This window comes from Pseudorasbora parva, chromosome 1 (assembly GCF_024679245.1).
Source record: "Pseudorasbora parva isolate DD20220531a chromosome 1, ASM2467924v1, whole genome shotgun sequence".
Classification (NCBI taxonomy): Eukaryota; Metazoa; Chordata; class Actinopteri; order Cypriniformes; family Gobionidae; genus Pseudorasbora; species Pseudorasbora parva.
The window spans coordinates 272,118-297,553 of NC_090172.1; the positions used below are offsets into that span (position 1 = coordinate 272,118).

Here is a 25,436-nt window from a genome sequence, read left to right on the forward strand (position 1 = left end):
CAATGCATATATGTCCTTATTCTGCAGGTATAGGAGTGGATACCCAGCATGGATAGGCTTCAGTATGCTGAGTAATTCTGGTTTTGTGTGGTCTGATGAATCCCCTGTGAGTATTTTCCCATTACTGCTCCCTCTACTGGAATTTATGAAGTTATCTTTTGCATGGAGGTCTGTTTCTGCCACAGTCAAAATGTGATTCTGTGATTCATAATAATAAGAGACAAAGAATCTGGGGATGTGAAGATACAGGTGCCCTTTTACGGTTTCTGTGATTCACTGAGTCACCTGACCTTTTGTCTCCCTATAAGAATTGCACATTTCAACAAGGAAATGTTCCAGCATTACGCTCATGTGGTGTGAGGCTTTACTTATCTCCAAACCCTAACCCTTCCCTTAAAACCAAATATAATGTTGGTCACATATCCTGATAGGTAGCTTATATTGTCAGAACAGAGGCTAACTGTACAATATCTTACTTATTGCATGGCTACTCATCAAATTAATACAAACCTAATTCCAAAAAAGTTGGGACACTGTACATTTTGTGAATAAAAACAGAATGCAATGTGGAAGTTTCGAATTTCAATATTTTATTCAAAATACAACATAGATGACACATCAAATGTTTAAACTGAGAACATGTATAATTGTAAGAGGAAAAAAAGTTGATTTTAAATTTCATGGCCTCAACAAAAGTTAGGAAACGACCATATTTACCTCTGTGTTGCATCCCCTCTTCTTTTTATATCAGTCTGCAAACGTCTGGGGACTGAGGAGATGAGCTGCTCAAGTTTAGGAATAGGAATGTTGTCCCATTCTTGTCTAATACAGGCTTCTAGCTGCTCAACTGTCTTAGGTCTTCTTTATCGCATCTTCCTCTTTATGATGCTCCAAATGTTTTCTAATGGTGAAAGATCTGGACTGCAGGCTGGCCATTTCAGTGCCGGATCCTTCTTCTACGCAGCTATGATGTTGTAATTGATGCAGTATGTGGTCTGGCATTGTCATGTTGGAAAATGCAAGGTCTTCCCTGAAAGAGACGATGTCTTGATTGGAGCATATGTTGTTCTAGAACTTGTATATACCTTTCAGCATTAATGGTGCCTTTCCAGATGTCTAAGCTGTCCATGCCACACGCATCCATGCAACCTCATACCATCAGAGATAGGCAAGGCAAGTTTATTTGCAAAACACATTTCATACCCAATGGCAATTTAAAGTACTTTACATAAAAAATATTAAAATAGGGATAACATATGCATGAGAAATAAGACTACCATGTGTACAAATTAAAAAATAAAATCTCGGATAATTAAAACAGTTGTAAATAATATTAAAAAATGAAATAAAATGGTCAAATACACAATAGTGGTCTGAAATAAAAATAAACAACAGCTAAATGAATTGACAGAATGATATATCCAATTATATTCAGTCTCTACATAAAACATCCTTCAGTTTACAATCTACATCCATGTACCATCTTAATAAGATCACATCTCATTCATTCCTTTCTCAAACACATTCATCACAACCATTTCAATGACTATTCCCTGATTTTTACTCAACACGAACAGAATCCAGACACTACCCTCTCCCCTAGGAGCGCCTCTTGGTGCTCCCAGTGGAACTTACCTGTCGATTGAAATCATTGATGAGAGAGTAATCCAGTATGTCCCTTGCAGGAACCCAACTTCTCTCCAGTTCACCAGATACTGAAATCCACGTCCCCTCCTTCTCAAGTCCAGAATACGATTTACTGAATAAGTGGGTTCCCCGTCTACGAGACACGGTGGTGGGCAAACCGGGACTGGCGGGTTAATACGGGAGTGAAAAACAGGTTTCAATTTGGACACATGTAAGACAGAATGAATCCTCTTGTATGCAGGAGGCAGTTTGAGGCGGACTGCCACCGGACTAATGATCTTGGTGATAGGGAACGGACCAATAAATTTGGGAGATAGCTTGTTAATAACGGAGTGGAGAGGAATGTTCTTAGATGAAAGCCACACTTTTTGACCAACGACGTAGGCGGGAGGCTTAAACTGGTGGCGATCGGCTTGGGCCTTGGTACGCGCTCTCACTTGGAGCAGAGTCTCACGGGCTCTGGTCCAAGTGCGGCGGCACCTCTGGACAAAGACGTGAGCGGAGGGGACCGCGACTTCGGATTCCAGGCTAGGAAAGACAGGTGGCTGGTAACCTATACTACACTCAAACGGCGAGAGGCCCGTGGACGATACTGGTAACGAGTTATGTGCGTACTTAACCCATGGGAGTTGCTGGCTCCAGGAGGAAGGATTCTTGGAAGCCACACATCGTAACCCTCTTTCTTAATCCTGGTTGGCTCTTTCGGTTTGTCCGTTGCTCTGGGGATGGAAACCCGAAGAAAGACTTACAGTCGGCCCCAGTAACCTACAAAACTCCTTCCAAAATCTTTATTTTCTTAGAACACAGATAGAAGATATTAAGTTGGTCAGATGTAGGCTGGTTTCATCTCATATCACCACAGTCAGTAAAGAGTTTGTTAGAAGATGTGGACAGGCTTTGGTCTGGGTGGCACAGGGACTCAATGAACAACCAGAATTGGGAGCTGATCCACCACGGTGAAGACATCCACAGAAAACGAACAGAATCCACGAGAACAGCAAACACCGGATAAAACGGGAGGAGAACAGGACAGGACCACGGAACAACACAGTACTCATGAAATCCAAAATGAGCCAATATTTGGCATGACATTTCAAAACGTCTCACTTTCAACATTTGAAATGTTATCTATATTCTATTGTGAATACAATTTGAATAATATTTGTAAATGATTGCATTCCTTCGTTATTCACAATTTGTACAGTGCCCCAACTTTTTTGGATTTGGGTTTGTAGACATGCAAACATTTAATGATCTACATTGTAATTATTTCAGAATCTATCCTGCTTTAGCTTAAAGCTTTGGTAAAAATAATAATTGTCCACTTCAACATACCTACTGTCTACTCTATGACTTTGTGTTTGCATTTCTTTTCAGTCTGATTTTGTGAACTGGGAGCTTGGAAATCCGAATTATTACAACAATGAAGGGAACTGTGCAGAAATTGGCTTTTTTTACAACCGCAAGTGGAACAATCGTGATTGTGACTACTATAATGACTGGATTTGCCAGATACCAATAGGTACACATGGATGGATCTGATACTATGTGTCAAATTTGCATTAAGTCTTGGAGTGTAAATGCAAACATGGTGTTGGCCCAGATCCGGCCCACATCTGGTATGCTTTGAATCAATGTGTACCAAATGTGGTCCGGATCTGGGCCAACACTATATTGCTGTTTGTTGTTGCTATGTTACAACCACATTTTTTTTTTTTTTAGGAAGATTGCATTTTGTTTATTGGTCAGTCCTAAAAAAATGCCTTGTCTATCATCAATAGTGTAGTGATGTGTAAAGCACAGCACACACAGAAGTCACGTTCTACCAATTTTCTTGTACTGCAAAACAAAATGCCTATTGTCAAAGCGTAAAGTGTTTCTCAATCTCATTCATCATGCAAACTCATAATTAATTAAAGAAACTGAATAAGGAGCTCAGGGCCCAAAAAATGTACGGTTCCCTTCTGTGTGTTATTGTCAGAAAATATCCTAGTGTTAGAAAAGACTGTTATGATTTATATTTTGACATATCTACTTTCATACAACAAGCACATGCACTTAGCAACTGCTAGCACAATAACACTATATTTATTGTTTGTTCAAAAGGCACAACTCCAAAACCTCCACCAACTACTGCAACCCAAGGTTAGTAACTGATTCGTGTCCAGTATTCTTAAAACTTTTTAAGTATTCCCTACCACAATTGTAATGTTTAGCTCTTTATTAAATGAATATGTTAATTGTTCTTTTCAGAGTATTCACTGTTTCCACTTTCCTAACAAGGAGCAAACACAACAGATTATGTCCACCGTAGACTGCTTAGGTTTCATTGAATGTAACATAATTTCTGGTTAATGGACATCTAGACTATTGGAGGCAGAGATGGACTGGGACTAAAACCACGTGAACCAGATCTGGGCCGACACTATGTTGGCGTCTGGGACATCACTTACTAACTAATGAGATACTACAGGCAAAAACATGTTTCATGTATCAGTCCATTTTGAGATTTTGGGCTTTTTGGCTTTTCTTAAAGTGTGTTTCAAACTAGTGTAAAAAAAACTTCCACAAAAACACTTTTACGTGTTAATTTAATTTGCATGTTATCTATTTGCATATTTAGATTTCAATTTCGATAAATATCTGTAAAAGCTGTTTGTTTAGAATGAGTTTTATCTTCACTTCAGTAACACTTAGATATACCAAAACTTGCAGTTTAAGGTTTTAACTGAGGGGTTTTATCATCACATATAATTAAGAGATCGAATAAGAGATTGAATACCTGAACTCAGTGATTTGGTGGGGTGGCACAATACTTTTGGCTTTATAGTGTATTTGGGAGTATTTTGCACACTTTACTTGCAGTAGCTGACTAGTACAACTCACATAATCACAGATGAAGCCAATTATATGTTATGTCTTTTTCCTTCTGTAGTGGAATATAACATAACATCTGACGGCTGGATCCAGTACAACGGCAGTCAGTACTTCATTAATGATGACCTCCTGTCTATGGAAGATGCTCGTTCCTTCTGCAAGAAGAATCATGCCGATCTTGTTGTCATTACCGGTCAAACAGAGAGGACGTTTTTATGGAAGCAGGTAAATTACTGTAATGAGCTTACAGGGAAATTACTTAAACTCTATCAGTTAATGTTATAACATTTATTGTGTTATCATTCAGTATGGCCACTGACACTGTTTTCCAGTTATCTAGGAGGTCAGCGCGTCAATACTACATTGGGATGAGGGTGGAGCTGGATAAATCATTCAGGTGATTATGAAAGAGTTGGATACAGTGTGCATAAACAAGTTACTTTTAGCAAGGCATTATTTAATTTAAGTACATTTTATGCTGGTTTTATAACAGAGTTTTTTTGTTCTATTTATAGCTGGGTGGATGGTTCGCCTGTTGTATACACGGCATGGGCTAAAAATGAACCAAATTTTGCCAATAATGATGAGAACTGTGTGACCATTTACGCGTTTATGGGTAAGGACTCCTCATCAGTATTTTTTCTATATAGAGAAGCATGTCAGTGTGGCGTAAAGCAAGGGTGTTCAATCCTGCAGATCCCCATTCACACGGATCTGCGTAAGCTATTAAAAAAAAGCTGTACTGTCCTGCCTGACCAGTAGATGTAAATAACACTTTGTAAATAAATGCATGTGCATGACATTAGAGGGTTTTTCTCATCCCACTCCCGCTAGGATCTATTCTGTACCTACCCGCTCCCGCTTAAAATTCACTTTGTGTTCTCCCCGCTTAGAATGATTTTCTTCCTGACCCAACCGATCCCGTTAAATTTAGCATTTAGAATTTAAATTTCCTCTAAAGAGAGAGATTGACTCAGATGCAAATATAAAATGTTGACTATACATTCATTTTATTTGTTATTTTTATTTTTGTCTTATCAGATACTTTCAATAACATAAGACATGTCATAGAGAAAAATAGGCTAAATCAAACATGACATCTTTTACTCAAAATTAACTCAAAAACTGTCGGCTTACTAGCTATAGCTACTGCAAAGTTATTTAAAAATAATTAAATCCATGCAAGAACAGAATGTTGCTGACTGATTACAGTCAGAGTGAACGTCTTTGCTCCAAAATCCGACCACAAAGGCTGAATGTTCTCTCAGAAACAGGGATGCAAAGAACATATTTTGCCAGGTTCAGGGCAGGGAACTGTGTGAATGGCACTATTGCAGATAATTTAGTTCACTTAATTGTGAAACGGATTAAACGGATACACTGTTGTGAAAGGATTTCGGGAGCTGCCGGGCAATTGTCAGACTGCCCACTCCCATCCAAAGTACACCAGAGTTACCGACCACTACCAGTAGTCGACAGCTGGGACATCCGAGTACGCACTAGAAGGGCGTGAGTCCGGTGGTGGCTTGGCGAAGGGAGTTCTGGGCGTACTCAGCCCAACCCAGGAACTGGTTCCAGGAGTGCTGGTGACCGTGGCAGAAGGTACGGAGGAACCTGCCGATCTCCTGGATCTTCCTCTCCGTCTACCCGTTGGTCTGCGGGTGGTATCCAGAGTAGAGACAGGAAGGTCTTTCAGACCCGGGAGATGAACTGTGGCCCTCTGTCAGATACAATGTCCTCTGGGATTCTGTAGTAACTGATAATCACATTAAACTTTAGTTCAGCAGTTTCCATGGCCGTAGGCGGCCCTTCAGGGGAATGAGACGACATGACTTGGAAAACCTATCCACCACAACTAGGATGCATGTGTAGCCATCAGACACCGGTAGATCCGTTATAAAATCTACTCCTAGGTGTGTCCATGGCCAATTTGGAATGGGCAGAGAAAGGCTGCCATGTTTGGCCACCAGAAGCGATCTCGTAGCAGTGAGGGGGTTTCATTGACCCCTGGGTGGACAGTGCCCAATGACGTGCGAGTGGAGTGAATCAGTGTGGTGCACCGTGTCCGTGGGATGTACTGTAGACATTGTGGGCAACCCGGCGGGGTGTTGGTGGAGGCATTGTAGGAGAGAAGGGGTTCCTCTGAGTAGGTGATGGGACTCTTGTCATGTAAGATTGGCTCGGACCTTTCAGGTTGTTCTTCAGAGGTGTAAAGGCGAGAGAGAGCATCCACCTTCACATTCTTGGAACCAGGACGATAGGAGATAGAGAAATTGAACCTTGTGAAGAAGAGCGCCCAACGGGCTTGGCGAGGGTTGAGCCGCTTGGCATCTCTCAAGTACTCGAGGTTCTTATGGTCTGTAAGTACCACACACGGATGTTGCAATCCCTCCAGCCAATGCCTCCACTCTTCCAGGGCCAGCTTGATGGCAAGCAGCTCCCTGTTCCCGATGCGTAGTTTACCTCCACCGGGTTGAACTTCCGGGAGAAGAAGGCACATGGATGGAGTCGACTGGGCGTCCCCTGCTGTTGGGACAGCACCGCTCCCGCTCCTGTGGTGGGCGCTTTGACTTCCACAACGAAGGACTTGGTGGGATCTGGATGAACTGGGAGGGGAGCGGTGGTGAAGGCTTCCTTCAGGTCTTCAAAGGCATTCGTGACCGCGGGGTTCCAGGACAGAGACTTGGGCTTACTGCGCAGGAGATGGGTGAGTGGACTTGATATGATACTGTAGTTCTGGATGAATCTTCGATAGAAATTGGCAAAACCTAGGAATCTCTGGAGTTCTTTGATGGTTGAGGGAGTTAGCCAGGCCTTGATTGCTTCCACCTTCCCCTCGTCCATCCGGATGCCACTGCTGTCGATGTTATAACCAAGGAACTGCACTGAGGGCAGGTGGAAGGAACACTCGGCTTTGAGATACAGATGGAACTCCCTCAGGTGTTGCAGGACCTCCGCAACATGGTGTTGATGGTCGGCCAGGCTCCGGGAGTAAATCAGGATGTCGTCAATGTACACCAAAACTGACTTGTGGAGGAACTCTTGGAGCACCTCATTGATGAAGTCCTGGAATATGGAGTTGGCCAGGCCATAGGGCATCACCAAATACACGTAGTGGGCATCATAAAGGTGGTCTTCTACTCGTCCCCCTCATGTATCCGTATGAGGTTATACGCGCTGCGGAGGTCCAACTTGGTGAAGATAGTGGCACCACGGAGATGTTCTAGCGCAGTTGGGACGAGAGGAAGGGGATAATGGAACTTGATGGTGATTTTGTTTAACGCCCAGTAATCAATGCAGGGCCACAAGCCTCCGTCGTTCTTGGCCACGAAGAAGAAGCTAGATGCAGCAGGGGACATGGATGGTTGGATGTAGCTCTGGTCGAGTGCCTCCTGGATGTAATCCTCTATGGCCTTCTCCTCCAGCAGGGATATGGGATAGATTTTCCCCTTGGGCACTGGCTCACCCGGAAGCAGATCAATGGCGCAGTCCCATGGCCGATGAGGAGGCAACTTGGAAGCCCGGTGAGGGCAGAACACATCACTAAAGGGGGCGTAGCAGGATGGAATCTCCACAGACTGCTGCTCGATGGGACTCTCAATGGAAGTTGCACAAACGGGAATCTTTCTGGAACAAGACATGGACGGGACAGGAGGAGTAGAGAAGTAGCTGGTGAAGCAGCTATCGCCCCACTTTAGGATCTCAGCAGTCTTCCAAGAGATGACAGGGTTATGCTGCTCCAGCCATGGAAGCCCTAGAATCATGTCAGCGGTGGATTCCTCCAGAACCAGTAGATGAATCTGTTCAACATGAAGGATACAAACTTGTAGTTGAACGGGACCGGCAATGGAGTGAAACTGCCTTGACTTAATGGTCTACCCGTTATGGAGAGGGAGGAGAATTAATGCTTGCGTCACATTTAGTCGATAAAACACTTCCGCAAAGGATACTTCAGTGTATCCTCGCTCATGACTCCTCAGGAAGCCTCCTCACTCCTCCATCCTCGCCTCCTCGCGATGCAATTAGAGAATTGAGATGTCCTACAAGATGGCTGAGCTCCATCGGTTTCCGGCTCATAGGATGGAGGACGGAGGAGCGAGGAAGCGAGGAGGGATATTGAGAAGCACCCAAAGTTTTCAGTTTTTAAAACAGATGTCTCTCTAATCAAACATGCCTGATTAAATTCATTAGCTTGTTTGGAGTCTCTACTAACAAGCTAATGAGTTGAATCAGGCATGTTTGATTCGTTTATAGTCATATGTCTTGGCAAATTTATCACACAAGCTTTTATAGCAGTATTATTCTATATTCTCCTCCAGAAAATATTGGCAATATGTTTTATTTTAAAGGATTATGGAGTGATATTAACTGTGGTGTGGCATTGCCCTCTATCTGTAAAAGAAGTTCAGACTTTGTCATCGCCACCATGTCACCTTCTACTGTGGCACCAGGAGGCTGTACTCCAGAATGGACCAGGTTTCAGGGCACAGTGAGTAATTTCATCATAAATCATATATTACCAGGCCCACATGGAATCTGCACATTCTAATTAAAAACACTTGTATTTTCACATAGTGTTACAAGTATTTTAATGATAAGATGACGTGGCATAAAGCTCGGGACCACTGCATTTCACATGGAGGCAACCTGGTGACCATTCGGAGTCATGAAGTGCAAGGTGAGAATTACACTTTTGACAGTTTAACATGCACACCAAAAGCTGGTTATTGTGACAAATCTGCTTAACAAGAAGTTTCATTTGTTTTTACATGCACTGTATTAACGGCAAAACTGTATACATGCCATGTTGACAGTAAGCAACTTGCTCCACACATTGATGTAAATTTAGTTACCCATCCTTTTTCAGCTCATATGCACACACAAAAAAAAAAAAAAAAAAAAAAAACTGCAAACATAAGCCACATTCTCTGGCAGAAACACAGGTGTATTAAATTGCTTTCTGGTAGCCAGAAGCACAGACACGTTTATCAACCGTTTCATATAACACGCAACCTTTTCATATTTAAAACATCAAAGTAGCATTCTGTATTAAACCCACACAGAACACAGTTTGTCTGGTATTTTGTGTATGCTTACTTGAATATGAGAGACCATATGCATATCAAGGTCTACATTGAGAATTGGACAAATTCTTGTTTGATTTGTAAACCCCATTCTTCTGCCCAATGTACAGTCGCTGGATAAAAAGCTATGCAAGTTAAGTGTGAATCTCGTACCTACTGGAGGCAAGGGATCGCTGTATTATTTGCCTCACAGAAACTTGAAGTATGCTGAGTTTCCAGACTCCGTCATCACGCCTACGGGCCCCTATGTCTCCACTGGAGTACTCCATCCCTCCATCTCCACTTTTATCTTCACTCCTATCGGCTCCATCTTGTTTATCTTAGCCTCTAGCATTACATTGGTCCTTCAGTCCTCCATCTCCACCGTGGTCCCCCAAACCTGCCCTGATCTTCTGTTACTCTGGCTCCACCGTAGTCCTCCAAGCCTGCCCTGATCTTCTGTTTCTCTGGCTTCAACTTGGTCCTCCAAGCCTGCCCTGATCTTCTGTTCCTCTGGCTCCACCGTAGTCCTCTAAGCCTGCCCTGATCTTCTGTTACTCTGGCTCCACCGTAGTCCTCCAAGCCTGCCCTGATCTTCTGTTTCTCTGGCTTCAACTTGGTCCTCCAAGCCTGCCCTGATCTTCTGTTCCTCTGGCTCCACCGTAGTCCTCTAAGCCTGCCCTTATCTTCTGTTCCTCTGGCTCCACTGCGGTCCTTTGAACTTGCCCTGGTCCTCTTTTCCTCTAACTCATCCTTACACAACCATACCTCCTGTGGTCCCTTAATCTTCCAGCTCCATCAGGGTCCTCTCCTCCATTAGATGTCTTGATTGTGTTTCTTTAGTTTAGTTTCTTTGCCTGTGTTTAGTCTTAGTGCCCATGGCCACTATTGTTGCTGATTTATTATTTGATGTAATAAACTGCTCTTGGGTTCAGACTCAAATTCTCCTTAAATAGATAATACACATAGGCATGTTACAGAAGACCACTTTCTTCAAAAACTTTAGAAAGGCTTCTCTAACCCCTAGAGGTTGAGGATCTGCCGGCACAACATATTTGCTTTTTTCTTATCAGTGCAAAAGAGAGTCAAAATACTACAGACAAGTGATATACATCAATAAAATCTGTTAAGTTTCTACTTTTATTTGTGTACACTCACAATAAAAACAAAATGTTGTGCTATCTGCAGCCTCTCTCTCAATGAAGTGCATTCTGATAGTCTTCAGGAATGAACTGTACTGTAATTTAGTGAATACTTGTCACACAAACATGAGACATATGTCTAAATAAATGTCTAATGTTGGAATTTCAGGTTTTAAATGTAAATCAAATCGAAAAATAAATATTATCTGTTTATGTAATCTGTTTGAAAAGAGATGTCAGTTGTTAGAGAGCTGGCTCATTAAGTTATAATGCGGCCACGCCCCGTTCTTTTAAAAGCCAAATACTGACGAAATCAATGTGAGTATCCCTGCTCAAAAATACAGATCAAGTTAAGTGCATTTACTTTACATCGTTTTGAGATGCGGTGAGAAAAAAATCCTGGAATAATTTACCTCCGAAGAGCAACGGATCCAGCCGAGGATTGTGAGTTAAGTTAATTCTGTTATTTTCTGTGAATATTAACCCACAAAAGACCGTTTAAATATGAATCCTGCATGTGTCTGTGACATATTAAACTGCAGAATTACATTTATAGGCTCAATTATAATTACAATTAAAGGCTCTATAATATTACAAATACTCTACATAAGATGTAAGACTGTTTAAAAAAGATTTATTTGGCCTGTTCTAGACAGATAATAAAGTGTTTACTGTAAAATAGCCAATAGATAAATAAGATCAATAAAGCTCTTCTTCACAAATTTCTGCTTGGATTAATATAGTACCAGTCAATTGTTTGGAGACATTACTATTCTAATTAATGCAGCGTTGGGTAGTAGCGACTCTACTAGCTTTACATTAGATTACAAAAATCAAATGATTCAGAATTGTTTTTCCATTGAAATGACTGGGCGGGGGAGTGTCCCAATCAACCGGACTACACCCTGTAATCTTTAAAATTAATGATTGCATTGCATTATGTTGTCTTAAACCGTTTTTTTCTATATTTTTGATCAAATATGTTACTACAAAACTACAAAAAAAAAACATTCCTTTTGTCCTGTTTTGTCCTCGTATTCTTGTAGTTGCCTCTGTCACATACCTGAGCCAAAGGCTCATTCACTATGTGGCTCATTATGTGGTTCTTTTGTTCTCTCAGCCTTGACTCACAGCATTATTCATGATCATCCACGCCTTTTCGCTTTTGGGCTTTGTAAACAAAAAGTGCCTCACAAAATATAAATCAATATATTGTTTTATGTGAATAAGCAGGCACAATGATCAGTTTAAAGCAAAACACTCTAGGCGACAACATCCATTAGTCAAAAGTCTTGTTAACCCATATCTACTGTGTGTTTTGTGGTCTTTTTCCAGTGTCTTAAATTTTGAGTTAATCAAAAACATGCATAAATGTTATTCTGTCAAAAATACAAGCCTGTACATACATGTTGCTCACATATTATTGTAGCCCAGTTTGTGCTGAATACAGTGTAATGACACTCTTGCCATTAAAATGTTTAAAAGCAACTGAAAAAAGCATGTCAAAACTTCTAAAGGGCCCTAAAACTGGCTCAGACCCATAGGGGTTAAACTTGAACTTGAATAGAATACCATGTTCTAATCAGGCACAACAGGTAAGTTTACAACAATTCTGCTAAGATACCAGCTGATCACAAAATTAATTAATTATGGCCTTTTTTTGCAGCATTCCTTACTACTCTAATGCTTGGTTCAGATGATGCCGTGTGGATTGGTTTTAATGATATTAACTGGGATATGAAGTTTTTATGGACTGATGGAAAAGGTGTAAGCTACACAAACTGGGCCCCGGGTGAACCCTTAACACTCCCAGAAGGGTCTTCCAGGTTTGACTACTATCATTCAGAGGCAGGTATTCACACTATATTGCTGACAAAGGTTATCTCATATCTATAAAGATGAAAATAATCATCCCTTTCTTTTTTGAGATGAGATGTTTATGCCAGTTTGAGTGCTTCTAATAAAATCAGTACACACACAGTTGTTTCGATTTCTTCTCATTCAGCCTCAAATATAGATGGCTCTATCCATTGCCATCTCCAGTATCAGAACACACAACATGCTGTAAAACAGGGCATGGACAGCAGTGGGCGTTTACTACAGTTTCTGCAAGAGGTCATGCCCCTTAAGATCGAATGAAAATGAGGATGGAAAATTATCTTTTTACAAATATTGGAATTACAAATCTATTGGTGCAAAACACTTTATAAAATAACCTTGAGAGACAGTTGCAGTAATTAGTCAAAACAACAGCGAGAGATGTTTATTATATGAGGATGTGCATATTCTACAAAGTAATCTTGCTACAGTTACAGCAATTTATGTTTGTTTGTTTGTTTGTTTACATGCTAAGTTAATGAATCTGAACATTGTTCCGTCCAGAACTTTGACTGTGTCGTCATGGTTGGAAACCCAGGAAAGATGACAGGTCTTTGGAAAGTCGAATTTTGCGATGTTCAAAGAGGTTTCATCTGCAAGAGGTCAACAGGTTAGAGAGGAAACACTGCAATCATTGTATCTGAAATGATATATTAACACAATTATTTTAGTTTAGTTTAACTCCATCGTAAATGCACTGGTCACAGCTCAAGGTAATATTTGCAGTAAAATATTATCAATTACATTACAACACAAATCCGTTTATTGGGAATGTTTAACCAGGTCAATGCTAATTTCAAAGCAGATTTCACCTAATGTGTATAACCTGTGGAACTTTGTGTTCTAGACTCCCAGCTGGCTCATCCTGTGACCACAGCATTGTCAGAACATTTTTTTTCACTGGGAAATGATTCATACAAGGTGCAGATGGAGAAAATGAGCTGGGATGAAGCAAGGAGGCAGTGTAAAGCAGATGATGCTGACCTTGCCAGTGTGCTGGATTCCATCAGCCAGGCTTACACCACCCTTAAAGTCAGCAAACTGAAGGAGCCTTTGTGGATCGGCCTCAACAGCAACCTGGTACAGAATCACATTTGAAAATCTATAAATCCTATGTGCCATACAGTACAAAGATTTTGCCAAATTATAAGCATTTACTAAATCAACGTCCTTGTGCTGGAATAACAGTCCATCAAGAGCAGATGCTATAATTCATCTCGTTTCATTTGAAATGGGCTATCTGTTTGCGCTCGAAAAAGAGAGATGGGAATTAGCTGGGCTTGATGCCACCAAAATGAATAAAAATGAAATAAAAATATGTAATTTCACCCGTGCGTTTCTGGATGCGGCCGTTCCCTGACACCAGCTAATGGTCACAATCGTTCCCTTGCATGTCTGGGCATTCAGCACGCTGAGGCAGCATTTGTGGATAGTTCATGTATCCACTGCGGGAACATGGCTATCTCCGCACTGAGATCGAGACTGACCTACCTTTGGGAAAGTGGTGTCCCCTAGCCTATGCCCCGATCTACCGCTATTCCTGCTGGTCAGCAGAAAAGGGTTACTTCAGCAAATATCCAGAGTGACCTGAGGTCCTGTGGATAGGGCTACACTGCCAAGGCCATCCATTGGCCCCTAATCCCTCTGTAGCACCGCAGCCGGTGGATTTACAGAGAGATCCAGTGGATTTTTTGTGGATCCAGCTGGTCTTTTGGGGCTCCGGCAGATGACAGGACGTCGACCGTTGCAATGGAGGGGGAACTTCAGTCTTCTGGGGATGAAGACTCGGCTGCATCGATTACCTCTGGGAGAGTAGCGTTGCCCGAGACGGACCCAAAGTTGACGGCTATGCTTTTCCGGGCAACTGAAAAGTTTGGGCTTGTGTGGAACCCTCCACTGTGTCCCGAACCTTCTAGGTTGGATGAATAAGTGAGCTTTTTTGTCCCATTAAGTCCCCTGCAAGGCGAGCCCTGCTGAGTTCTTCCACCATGATATGGCTGTCAGATGTGGCAGAGCATCTGACATCAGGCCCAGTAGCGTAAGTGCACCCCAGTACTAAGCTCCCTGCTGTGCTAGGTGCCATATGTTGTGACCTCTACGCCAGCCCCATATGTTTATTCTTTCACAGTATGGCTCCCTATGATGAGCCCTTGTTTTTTCCTTGGCAGAGTCCAATGTACCATCTTTGTCCAGTGTAGTCTCCCACGTAGGTTAGCCAGGGCCACACCAGAGACACGGCCAGTCCATATGTGTATCTTCTACGTTACCTCTCTGCGGGGAGGATGTGGACTCTGCAGCGTCCCCTCGTGGCATGCTTTCCCAGCATTATCCAATTGTCTGCTGTGTGGGTCTAACTGAACAGCAGCAGTGACTATCCTTGCACAAGTTTTGACTCCAACAAAGGGGCTTACACAGGGCACTGGAAGTAGCAACAGCCGTGTAGTTTTCCATAGGGATCCCAATGTAACAGAGGCCAGCTGGTAGTCACTGTGCGAGTAAACCTCACTCTTCTTACCCTAAGAGACGCACTAAAGACTGTCGTAGAGGTTGCAGCCTTTAGCCTCCTTGTTAGAGCATCCGACTTTCATGCCGGCGGACCCGGGTTCAAGTCCTGCTTGGAGCGGGCAGTTCGAACAGAAGCAGTTACACCAATATGTCGGTCACATTTGGCATATCAGCGAATGTGACCGACTGAAAGGGAACGTCTCGGTTACATATGTAACCCTCATTCCCTGAAGGAGGGAATGGTGATGTTACACCAACATCACTGGCATATTACGTCCCCTCCCAATTCAGCTCCTCAGTGAAAAACAAATATGTGCTGCATCCACTTCTGTGTTTATTCCCGTGCTACAGGGCAGAGCACAATATCAAAAAATCTTGCACACCAATGTGCATTGGCTAGTTCTGTATACACTCAAAGCTGAAAGGGCTCCCAGAAGTGATTCCAATACGCTGATGTCAACATCACGTCTCCATTCCCTTCTTTAGGGAAAAAGAGTTACATATCTATCCGAGATGTTTTTAACATCAAGAGCCTTATGAATAAAAAAAAAAAAGTTTTTGTTTTTTGCAACAGACAAGTGGACGTTACCGCTGGGTGGACAACTGGATTCTGAGATACAGCAAATGGGCAACAGGAGAGCCCAAAAACAATTTAGCTTGTGTATATATTGATTTGGATGGCAACTGGCAAACGGCTACATGCAACAACACATATTATTCCCTGTGCAAGCGATCTCCAGGTATTTCTTTCACTATCATTTCATCCAGTAAATATCTAGATCATCTTGCATTCATTTACCTTAAGAACTGGTGTGTTATTGGTTTTGTGGCCATTTCTTTCACACACTAAGCTCAACTATAGAAAATAATTTACTTTATATCAGGGGTGTCCAACCCATGTCCTGGAGGGCTACCATCCTGCAGATGTTAGCTCTAACCTGAATTAAACACACCTGAACTGGCTTAATCATGGTGTTCAGGACTGCTTGATAATTACAGACAGGGGTGTTGGAGCAGGGTTGGAACTGAAATCTGCACGATGATAGCTCTCCAGGAGTAGGGTTGGACACCCTTGCTTTATATCCGTGTCTGTCTGAATACTCAATTTTGATTGGCTGGAAGGTTGACATTAAAACCGTTGGTAACACTTTACAATAAGGTTGTATTAGTTAACATTAGTTAATGCATTAGTTAACATGAACTAACCATTACTAGCCATAACTAATGTTAACTAATTAACCTTATTGTAAAGTTTTACCAAACTGTTTAATGAAACAAGTAAGTTAATATGCTAACGTCCTTCCACTGTCCCGCAGACGTCGCTCCCACAGATCCTCCTCAGATGCCTGGGAACTGCCCAGAGTCAAAGAAGCACAAAACCTGGATCCCTTTTAGAGGACACTGTTATGCCTTCATAGTCTCCAAGTCAGAAAACTGGGCTCATGCCACAGTGGAATGCATGAGGATAGGTAGGCATTACTCACTGTCTAGTAGATCATCTGTTTTAATAATTTAAACAGAATTCACATGAGAGTATTGCATCAATACAGCGATACTATATTATGATACTCATTCACTATCATTTCACACAGCATTGGAATAGAATTTTAAAGAGTCATGACCTTGAGGTTTACTTATAATGTTAATAGTAATATATGTGTAAAAACAATCATTTTTAACCCTCCTTTAAGGCGTGTCAGTAAACACTGTTATGATTGGCTAAAGTCATAGCATAGGAAACAGTATCAACGCCCACTCGCTTTGGAGCTGAAGTTGAGCTGAGAAAAACATTCTCAGTATAAAACCATAATTTATGGACAAAGTGTCACGGATTGTGCTGGGAGAACACACACAAATATGAATATTATATGGTGCTATGTTCATTTTGGCTTTTTTGGGGTTTCTCAGATGCTCTTAACTCGCTATTACCTCTAATTTTAACCCACAAATTCACCCCACCATTTCAAATTTATCCTTAGTAGATAGCGAAACTATCTCCTACTTTATCAAACAGAGTGAGACAGACCAATCCAAAAAACTCTAAGATCTCCAATAAAGTGACTAACAAAACCAACAAAGGTAAAAATCCACGTACCCCCTCAAATCCAGTGTTCCTCCACAGTGAGACCGGACTACTGCCGATCTTCGGGTAGGGGCAATGCGCCTTCAGCGAGCCTGGGACGGGCCCCAGATCCAGCTGCCGCCAGACCACCACCTTCTCCGCCTTCTGCTCAGCACCACTCAATGGGTTCTTCCAGCTTTGTTCCACCTCGTTCGAAACTACCGGCCGCTAACAGCGATCGTCTTCCCATTAGCGTGAGGCTGCCTCTGCTAGCAGGGCAGGCGCAACCTGTAACGGACACCATCCCAAATCCCCTCCATTGTTTGTGGCCCGTGGCTCCTGATGTGAGGCTGTCTCCGCCAGAAACGTGGGCCCGGACAACTTTATCCTGTCCTTCCCTTCCAGCTACCACTAACCCTTTTCCCCAGCTGGGGCCTATAGCAGATCCTAGCGTGAGGATGCCTCTGCTTAGCGGCACATTTCCAGTCTTCTTACATTCCACCTCAGCTTTCTCTCTCCTTCCCAGTCGCTTCCCAAGCTCCAGGGACCGTTGCAAACGCAGGACCACCTCCATTTTCTACATCGGCCCCGGGTTGTCTTCCCCAAAACATGCTTCCTCAGGCAAAATCACCATTCTCTTTGTTTACAGCAACCCAGTTGCTGCAAAATGCGGCATCCGAATTGTCCAATGGAACCAGTGCCCATACTGGGGCGCGCTGGACACGGAACTCCACAATAAATCTTCTTGGGTGTTTGCAGTATTTCCTGCACAGTTTATAGGTCACTCACCCATTCCACCACATCTTGCCCATCAATTCCTCCAATTCCAGTTCCTAACTAAGAGATATCAACTAGTTACGTTCCACGGCTAGCTACCACAAACTTCGACTCTTCCAGAAGAGCCTCTGCCTTTTCCACGAGACATCACGTCTACAACCATTTCAACACTGGAGGCTGCTCAAGACAACGATGTCGGTTTCTGCACATGTGCAATTATTGTGGCGGTGCTCATGCCCGCACAGTGTGCCCTGTTAAGAAAAAACACCAATACATTTTTTTTAATTATTGTGGTGGTGCTCATGCCCGCACAGTATGCCCTGTGAAGAAAAAACACCACTAAAAAATTTAAAAAATGACTTGTCGACTCCCGTGAATATTTTACATTTGTCATCAGAACTGGCTCAGCACCCTGATCCTGAAGTTACCAAATACTTGCTGTCTGGCCTCGGGCATGGTTTTGAACAAGGTCTTGAAAGCATTCCCTCACAAAATATGATTTGTGATAATCTCAAATCCTCTCTCATATAACCCGGCACGGTAGACAACTTGATAAACAAGGAAGTTAATTCAGGTTTCATGATCGGACCTTTCGATATCCCCCCTTTTGAACACTTTCGCATCAGCCCTATTAGAGTGTCTACAAGGAAATTCTCTGGTAAAAAAACGCTTAATAATCGACCTCTCAGCCCCGCAGAATTGTCCGTTTCCAAGCATAAACAGCCTAATCCCGCTAGAGGAATTTTCACTACACTACCACGACATTGATCAAGCAATTTCATTGATAAAAAACGCTGGCCGTACCGCTTGGCTCACCAAAGTCGACATTACTTCAGATTTCGGCTTTCAAAGTGATGCCCATCCACCCAGAATGGTGGCATTCATTCGGCGTCCTATGGCAAGAAAAATATAACTTCGCCGTCCGCCTAACTTTCGTCTGCAAAAGCAGCCCCAAGATTTTTGACATGCTATCGGAAGCTATTTGCTGGATTCTTTCCAACAATTACGCAATTCCCTTCCTTATTCACCTGCTTGATGATTTCTTAATCGTATCGCCTCCCGATGCCATCTCAGCAGTGCATCTCATCACAGTTCAAAAAGTTTTTTCCAAGCTTGGTGTTCCAGTCGCACAGGAAAAAAAAGTGGCCCAGACACATCCATTGAATTCCTAGGCATCAATCTGGACACCATTAAATTCCAGGCTTCTTTACCCAAAGGAAAAAATTGACAGAATAATTTTGGTCTCATCCATGTGATTAGACAGCACAAATTGCTCTAAGCTCAAACTTCTCTCACTGCTCGGCCACCTAAATTTTGCAATGCGCATAATCCCGCAAAGTTGCCATTTCATCACACATCTCCTTTCCCTCGCATCCTCCGTTACCGCGTTAGAAGACCAAATAACACTAACCAATCCATGCCGTGAGGAGCTAAAGTTATGGATAACCTTCCTCAAACGGTGGAATGGATTATCTTTCTTCTATAATACTTTAGTGTCTTTCCCAACCGATATCCAACTCTTCACCGACGCAGCCTCCATTGGCATCGGGGGTTTTTACCAAGGCCGTTGGTTCGCATCCACCTGGCCACTGCAGCTTCTGGACACAACCGATTTCTCAGCCTCTTCAGCGCTGTTTGACCTTTATCCTCTCGTCGCAGCAGCCTTTCTATGGGGTAAAGAATGGTCCACAAATAACATCATTGTTTACTGTGAGAACGAAGCAACTGTGCATTGCATTAATGAAACCCGCTCTCATTCACCCGCTATGATGCCACTATTAAGACGCCTCATTTTGATCGCAGCTTGCGACCAATTTATTATAACAGCGAAACATGTACCAGGATCAAAAAAATCTGACTCTCTCTCACGTTTTGCTTTTCAGAAATTCAGACAGCTGGCTCCAGAAGCGGACCCCAACCCAACCCCAGTACCTCCCTACTCAGAATTAATCTTCCCGTAAACCACTCATTGACCACTGCTCAACGCTTCTCTCGATTCAATTTTCCAAGCTTTTCCCCCCAGACCTCTCCGATCATATCTTACAGCTTGGAGATGTTTTAAAACATTTCATTTAATTTTTAACCTACCTTTCCCGGATTTCTCTTTGCTCACAATTACATCATTTGTCTTCTACCTCAACACAGCCAAAAACCTCCAAGTTGGTTCCATTAAAGGCTATTTAAGTGGAATCCAATTTTTCCACAAGAAAAATTGGATTCGCATCCAAAAGACCCGTCCTACCCGCCCAGTTGCTAGAAAACACCTAGCGCTAGACCTACTCACCAAATGCATCCGTACCCTCCGCCTAGGCTACCGTTCTGTTAACACAGCTCGCACATTGGATGCTATGTTAATTTTGGCTTTTTTCAGGTTTCTCAGATGCTCTGAACTTGCTATTACCTTTAAAGGTAAAATACCAGAAATTCACCCCACCATTTCAAATTTATCCTTAGTAGATGACGAAACTCTCCTAGTTTATCAAACAAAGTAAGACAGACCAATCCAAAAAGGCAATTTTATCTACATTTTCAACCTTCATTCACCCATCCAACCTTACCAAACCCTCACATCCTTTTTTTTATTTTCTCCAGAAATTCAACTAGTAAAGACCCTTCACATCCTTCACAAAGACAAATCTGCCCAATTCAAGCCTTGCTGAAGCGCCCCCAGATAATCACTGATCCTCCACCACTGTGGCTTGTAACCATTAGACGACCACGTGTTGGACAAAGCTGAAAATTGGACTCATCAGAGAAGATGATCTTACTCCAGTCCTCTACAGTCCAATCCATATAGTCTCTTGCAAACCTCAACCTGGCTCTTCTTTGCTTCTTATGGATGAAGGGCTTTTTCGAGCTTTGCACAACTTCATCCCTGTCCCTAGGAGCCTGTTTTGAACCGTTCTCGCCGTGCACTTCACCCCAGCTGCCTTTTGCCATTCTTTTTGTAGGTCACTTGATGTCATCCTATGGTTGTTGAGTGACATTCGAATGAGTTGGCGGTCATTCCGGTCAGTGGAGAATCGTTTTCGCCCTTTGATGGTCTGGACATTTTGTCCCCAATGTCTGCTGCTTGACCTTGTTCTTATGAACCGCCATCTTTGAAATTTTATGGATTGAAGCAACCCAACGCTCACTGTATCCCTCTGCCAGTAAAGCCAGAATTGAACATTTCCTTTCCTCACTCAAAACTTCCCTTTTCATTTTTTTTTTTTTGTTGCATGGTCAATAGTTATTTTTTGATTCCAATTACTTTTGAGGTATTACTAGCACTGTTTTGCCATCCAGCTGGTCCTACTGCAAGAGGATAATGATGACCACAGAAGTGTTTTTTTCAATACTTTTCCTCATTAAATAAGATTTGTTTCAGGTGATCACCTAATCAGCACCTCGTTCAGTAGAATGGGATGTGCCTGTGTTGGAATTCAACAGACACTGGAATGGAATGGTTTTCATACTTGTAGGCTTCCATACTTGGTCTCTTAATTTTTTCCAGAACTGTATTTGCCTGCGCGACTTCACAGATTGGTTAAATAAATGCTGTTTATAATGAGGAGGATGTTTTAAGCCCTGAAACGTGCAGGATGTTTTAAAGGTACAAAGACCTCTTATATGTCAAAAGACCACGACAGTGCTGATTTCTCACCCAAAAAAAAAAAAATTGTATTGCAGAAGTAAAAACTGTGTAATTTCAGGGGCATCGTTGCTGAGTATCGAGGACTCAGTAGAATCCCAGTTTATCCTTAAGAACGTGGAGATCATGAAGGATGGAATCCAATCGTTCTGGATTGGCATGCACCGCAGTCATTCGGGTTAGAAATTAATCCAGACAAACATAATATTCAAAATGATCACAGAAGCGCCATCTTATAGTGTGTGTGTGTGTGTGTGTGTGTGTGTGTGTGTGTGTGTGTGTGTGTGTGTGTGTGTGTGTGTGTGTGTGTGTGTGTGTATGTTTCACAGGTGAATGGATGTGGATTGATACAGTGGTAGATTACACAAACTGGAAGCCCCGGATGCCCAATGATGTTGGCTTTTGTGTGGAGATCCAGTCGAGCACTGGGATGTGGAACACCGCACACTGCAATGGTCACAGGCCTTATATCTGCAAGACTCCAAAAGGTTAGTTATTCAAGCAGATATACAAATGCAACTTTAATAGATTATTATCCATTCAGTTTAATAATATGGGCTACCTTTCGTAAACATGTACGCATTTGTGTTTACATTTCAGTTATACCGCCAACAAGGAAACCCGCAATACCACGTATGTATCTGCGTTTCGTTCATTGAAATGGTTTATAATTAGGGTTGTCATAAGATGAAATTTTAAGGCTATTTAATTCTGCAGTTGGGGCGGTGGAAGAGGATCCTTATAGATCCGCAGTCATCGCAGTCGTGGTCGTCCTGGTCATCATCGCTGTGGCAGGGCTCGGCACATTTCTGTTCTTCAAGAGAAGCCCTAGGCCTGTGCGCGGAGAGTGTGTGTTTGACAACAGACTCTATAGAAACTCTGACACGACACAATCTCCTATCACTTTTGACACTAAAGGACTCGTCGCAAACAACGAACAGAATGAGCATGCCTAATACACTCACACACACACACAGAGTCCTCCATAAGCCTGAAAGTAATCTTGGAACTGAAGATGTTGCACATCTCCAAGAGCTCTTTATCTGGAAAGCATCTGTTGTGTAAAAACCTCCTGTAACTCCAGAGGCGGGACAGCCTTGATTTATTTTTATTTTTATCTTATCAGTGCCAAATAGACTCACATAACTCTGTCGATTTTTATAATTCAGCCAAAGTGTTATACATCCTTATAATCTATTAAATTTCTACCTGTATTTGTGTACACTCACAATAAAAACGAAATGTTGTGCTTTTTGCTAAATAAAGAAAACAAACATGATGCGCGATCGTCTCAGGTTACGTATGTAACCATGGTTCCCTGAGAGGGAACGAGACGCTGCGTCGAAACGCTAGGGGACGCCTCTGCGTGCCATGTCATGAAGCACTTGTGTAATCAGTCCAATAGCGGGACGATACGTCACGGGCGGGTGACGTCATCGACCAGGAAGCTATAAAGCATGCCCGGACCAAACAGTCACTAGCTTCTGGAAAAGTCGAACAAATCGATCACAGGCATGCCGGGAGTATGGCATCTCGACGCAGCGTCTCGTTCCCTCTCAGGGAACCATGGTTACATACGTAACCTGAGACGTTCCCTATCTCGAGGGAACTTCGAGCTGCGTCGAAACGCTAGGGGACCTCAATACCCACGCCGCCAGAGTCCCAAATGTCTGTATGTGTGAATCAACCCAGAAACACCCGGGACCCCGGTGTAGAGGCTACATCTAGATTGTAAAACCTCACAAATGTATGCGGAGAGGACCACCCAGCCGCATCACATACCTCTGACAATGAAACTCCCGAAATAAGAGCCATAGAGGCAGCCATACTCCTAGTGGAGTGGGCGCGGACCCTCATTGGTGAAGGATGTCCGGCCGACTCATAAGCGAGCGAAATAGCCTCGACTATCCACTTGCTAAGCATCTGCTTTGAAGCCGGTTTTCCCTTGCTCGGGGACCCAAAAACACACAAACAACTGTTCTGAGTTTCGCCACAGGGCAGCCCTGTGGACATATGCATCTAGGGCCCTGACCGGACATAGCAGATTTAGCTTCTCTTGGTCTTGACTAGTGAACGGAGGCGGACAGAAAGCCTGCAGCATTAGTGGTCCCGGCACATTAGTCGGGACCTTGGGAGCATATCCTTCCCTCGGGAAGAGAAATGCTTTTACCATTCCTGGTGCAAACTCCAGACAAGAGGGTGCCACTGCCTAAGTAGGCACCCTCGAGCGTGCCGCAGGTCTGCGCCTCAAAGTACCACGAAGGAAACGCATGACCCAAGGGTGTTTCCCCAATGATGCATTATCTAATGGAATATGATAAGCAGATATCGCCGACACATATACTTTCAGTGTTGACGGAGATAACCCTGCGGAGAATTTTTCTTGTAGGAACTCAAGAACTGAACCGAACGGGCAGTTAACAGGGTCCAAAGCCTGGTGCGTACACCAGGCGACAAAAACTCTCCATTTGAGTGCGTAAAGTCTCCTTGTGGATGGTGCTCTGGAGTGCAACATGGTCTCTATCACCTCAGTAGATAGACCCGTGTTTATGAACTGGGCCCCCTCAGGGGCCAAGCCCACCGTTTCCACAGTTCCGGGCGCGGGTGCAGTACTGACCCCCCCGGCCTGCGAAAGAAGATCTCTCCTGACTGGGATTTTCCAGGGAGGACCTTCTAGGAGAGACATAATGTCGGCGAGCCATACTTGGCCCGGCCAGAGCGGGGCTACCAATAAAAGCTGAACCCCGTCCCGGCGGACGCTCTCCAGCACTCCTGGGAGCAATGCCAGAGGGGGGAAGGCGTACAGACGCAGCCTCGGCCACGTCTGTACCATTGCGTCCAGCCCCAGCAGGGCTGGATGCGTGAGGGAGAAATATGCTGGACAGTGTGTCGTCTCTCGAGACGCAAACAGATCCACCTGGGCTCGCCCAAAGCGGATCCACAGCTCCTCCACCACCTCGGGTGGAGTCTCCATTCTCCCGGCATCACTCCCTGCCTCGACAGGGAGTCTGCCGCTACATACAGGACCCCCGGGATGTACATCGCCCTGAGCGAGAGCATCTTGCCGTGGGCCCATGTTAGCATATGACGCGTCAGCTTCCACACCCGACGCAATCTCAACCCCCCCTGGTGATTTATATACGAGACCACCGAAGTGTTGTCTGACCGAACTAACACATGGCGGCCCCGCAGGTCTGAGAGGAAGTGTTTGATTTTATATGATTGAAACACAGCCATCAGCTCCAGCTGGTTTATGTGCCAGGAGAGCTGACGGCCGCTCAGACCTTGGGCCGAGCGGCCACTCATGACCGCTCCCCAGCCAGTTAGGGAGGCATCCGTCGTTAGCGTTACGCGACGACAAGGAGCCCCCAGAACTGGACCTTGGGACAGGAACCAAGGATCTTTTCACTTCACTAAGGCACGTAGGCAGCGCCGCGTGACCTTGATCAAGCGAAAAAGGGTTTCCCCTCAGGGAGAACCCCTTGGTCCTGAGCCACCACTGTAAGGGTCTCATGTACCGCAGGCCAAAAGGTACCCCGTTGGACGCTGCTGTCATCAGCCCTAACACTCTCTGAAAGTGTTTCACAGTGAGTGACTGACCTAGCTTTATCTGGTTCACGGTATCCAGGATCGTTTTTATCCTGGGAGGGGATAGCCGAGCCAACATTATTTTCGTGTCCCAGACTACCGCCAGAAAAGTAGTACTCTGCAGCTTATAGGTGCCAGCACACATTTCTTTCCGTTCAACCTTAGCCCCAACACTCTCATATGGGCGAGAACAGCATCTCAATGCTGAACGCCCACTGTTTCGACTATGCTAACATCAGCCAATCGTCGATATAGTTGAGCAC

The 25,436-nt window shown here is 43.6% G+C and overlaps 1 protein-coding gene across 1 annotated transcript in view; it reads left to right on the forward strand.

The window, feature by feature from the left end:
• LOC137079000 (macrophage mannose receptor 1-like) overlaps positions 1-22,555 on the forward strand; it is a 41,861-nt gene extending 19,306 nt beyond the window's left edge. The window contains exons 14-30 of the mRNA XM_067446943.1: positions 28-106; positions 3,025-3,169; positions 3,754-3,792; positions 4,583-4,749; positions 4,857-4,921; positions 5,040-5,140; positions 8,874-9,013; positions 9,100-9,202; positions 12,396-12,577; positions 13,112-13,217; positions 13,455-13,687; positions 15,687-15,852; positions 16,429-16,581; positions 21,647-21,763; positions 21,915-22,073; positions 22,186-22,218; positions 22,303-22,555. Coding sequence (XP_067303044.1) covers positions 28-106; positions 3,025-3,169; positions 3,754-3,792; positions 4,583-4,749; positions 4,857-4,921; positions 5,040-5,140; positions 8,874-9,013; positions 9,100-9,202; positions 12,396-12,577; positions 13,112-13,217; positions 13,455-13,687; positions 15,687-15,852; positions 16,429-16,581; positions 21,647-21,763; positions 21,915-22,073; positions 22,186-22,218; positions 22,303-22,541 — 2,227 coding nt within the window. The 3' untranslated portion in view covers positions 22,542-22,555. The remainder of the gene's footprint in view (positions 1-27; positions 107-3,024; positions 3,170-3,753; positions 3,793-4,582; positions 4,750-4,856; positions 4,922-5,039; positions 5,141-8,873; positions 9,014-9,099; positions 9,203-12,395; positions 12,578-13,111; positions 13,218-13,454; positions 13,688-15,686; positions 15,853-16,428; positions 16,582-21,646; positions 21,764-21,914; positions 22,074-22,185; positions 22,219-22,302) is intronic.
• The last annotated feature ends 2,881 nt before the right edge of the window (positions 22,556-25,436 follow it).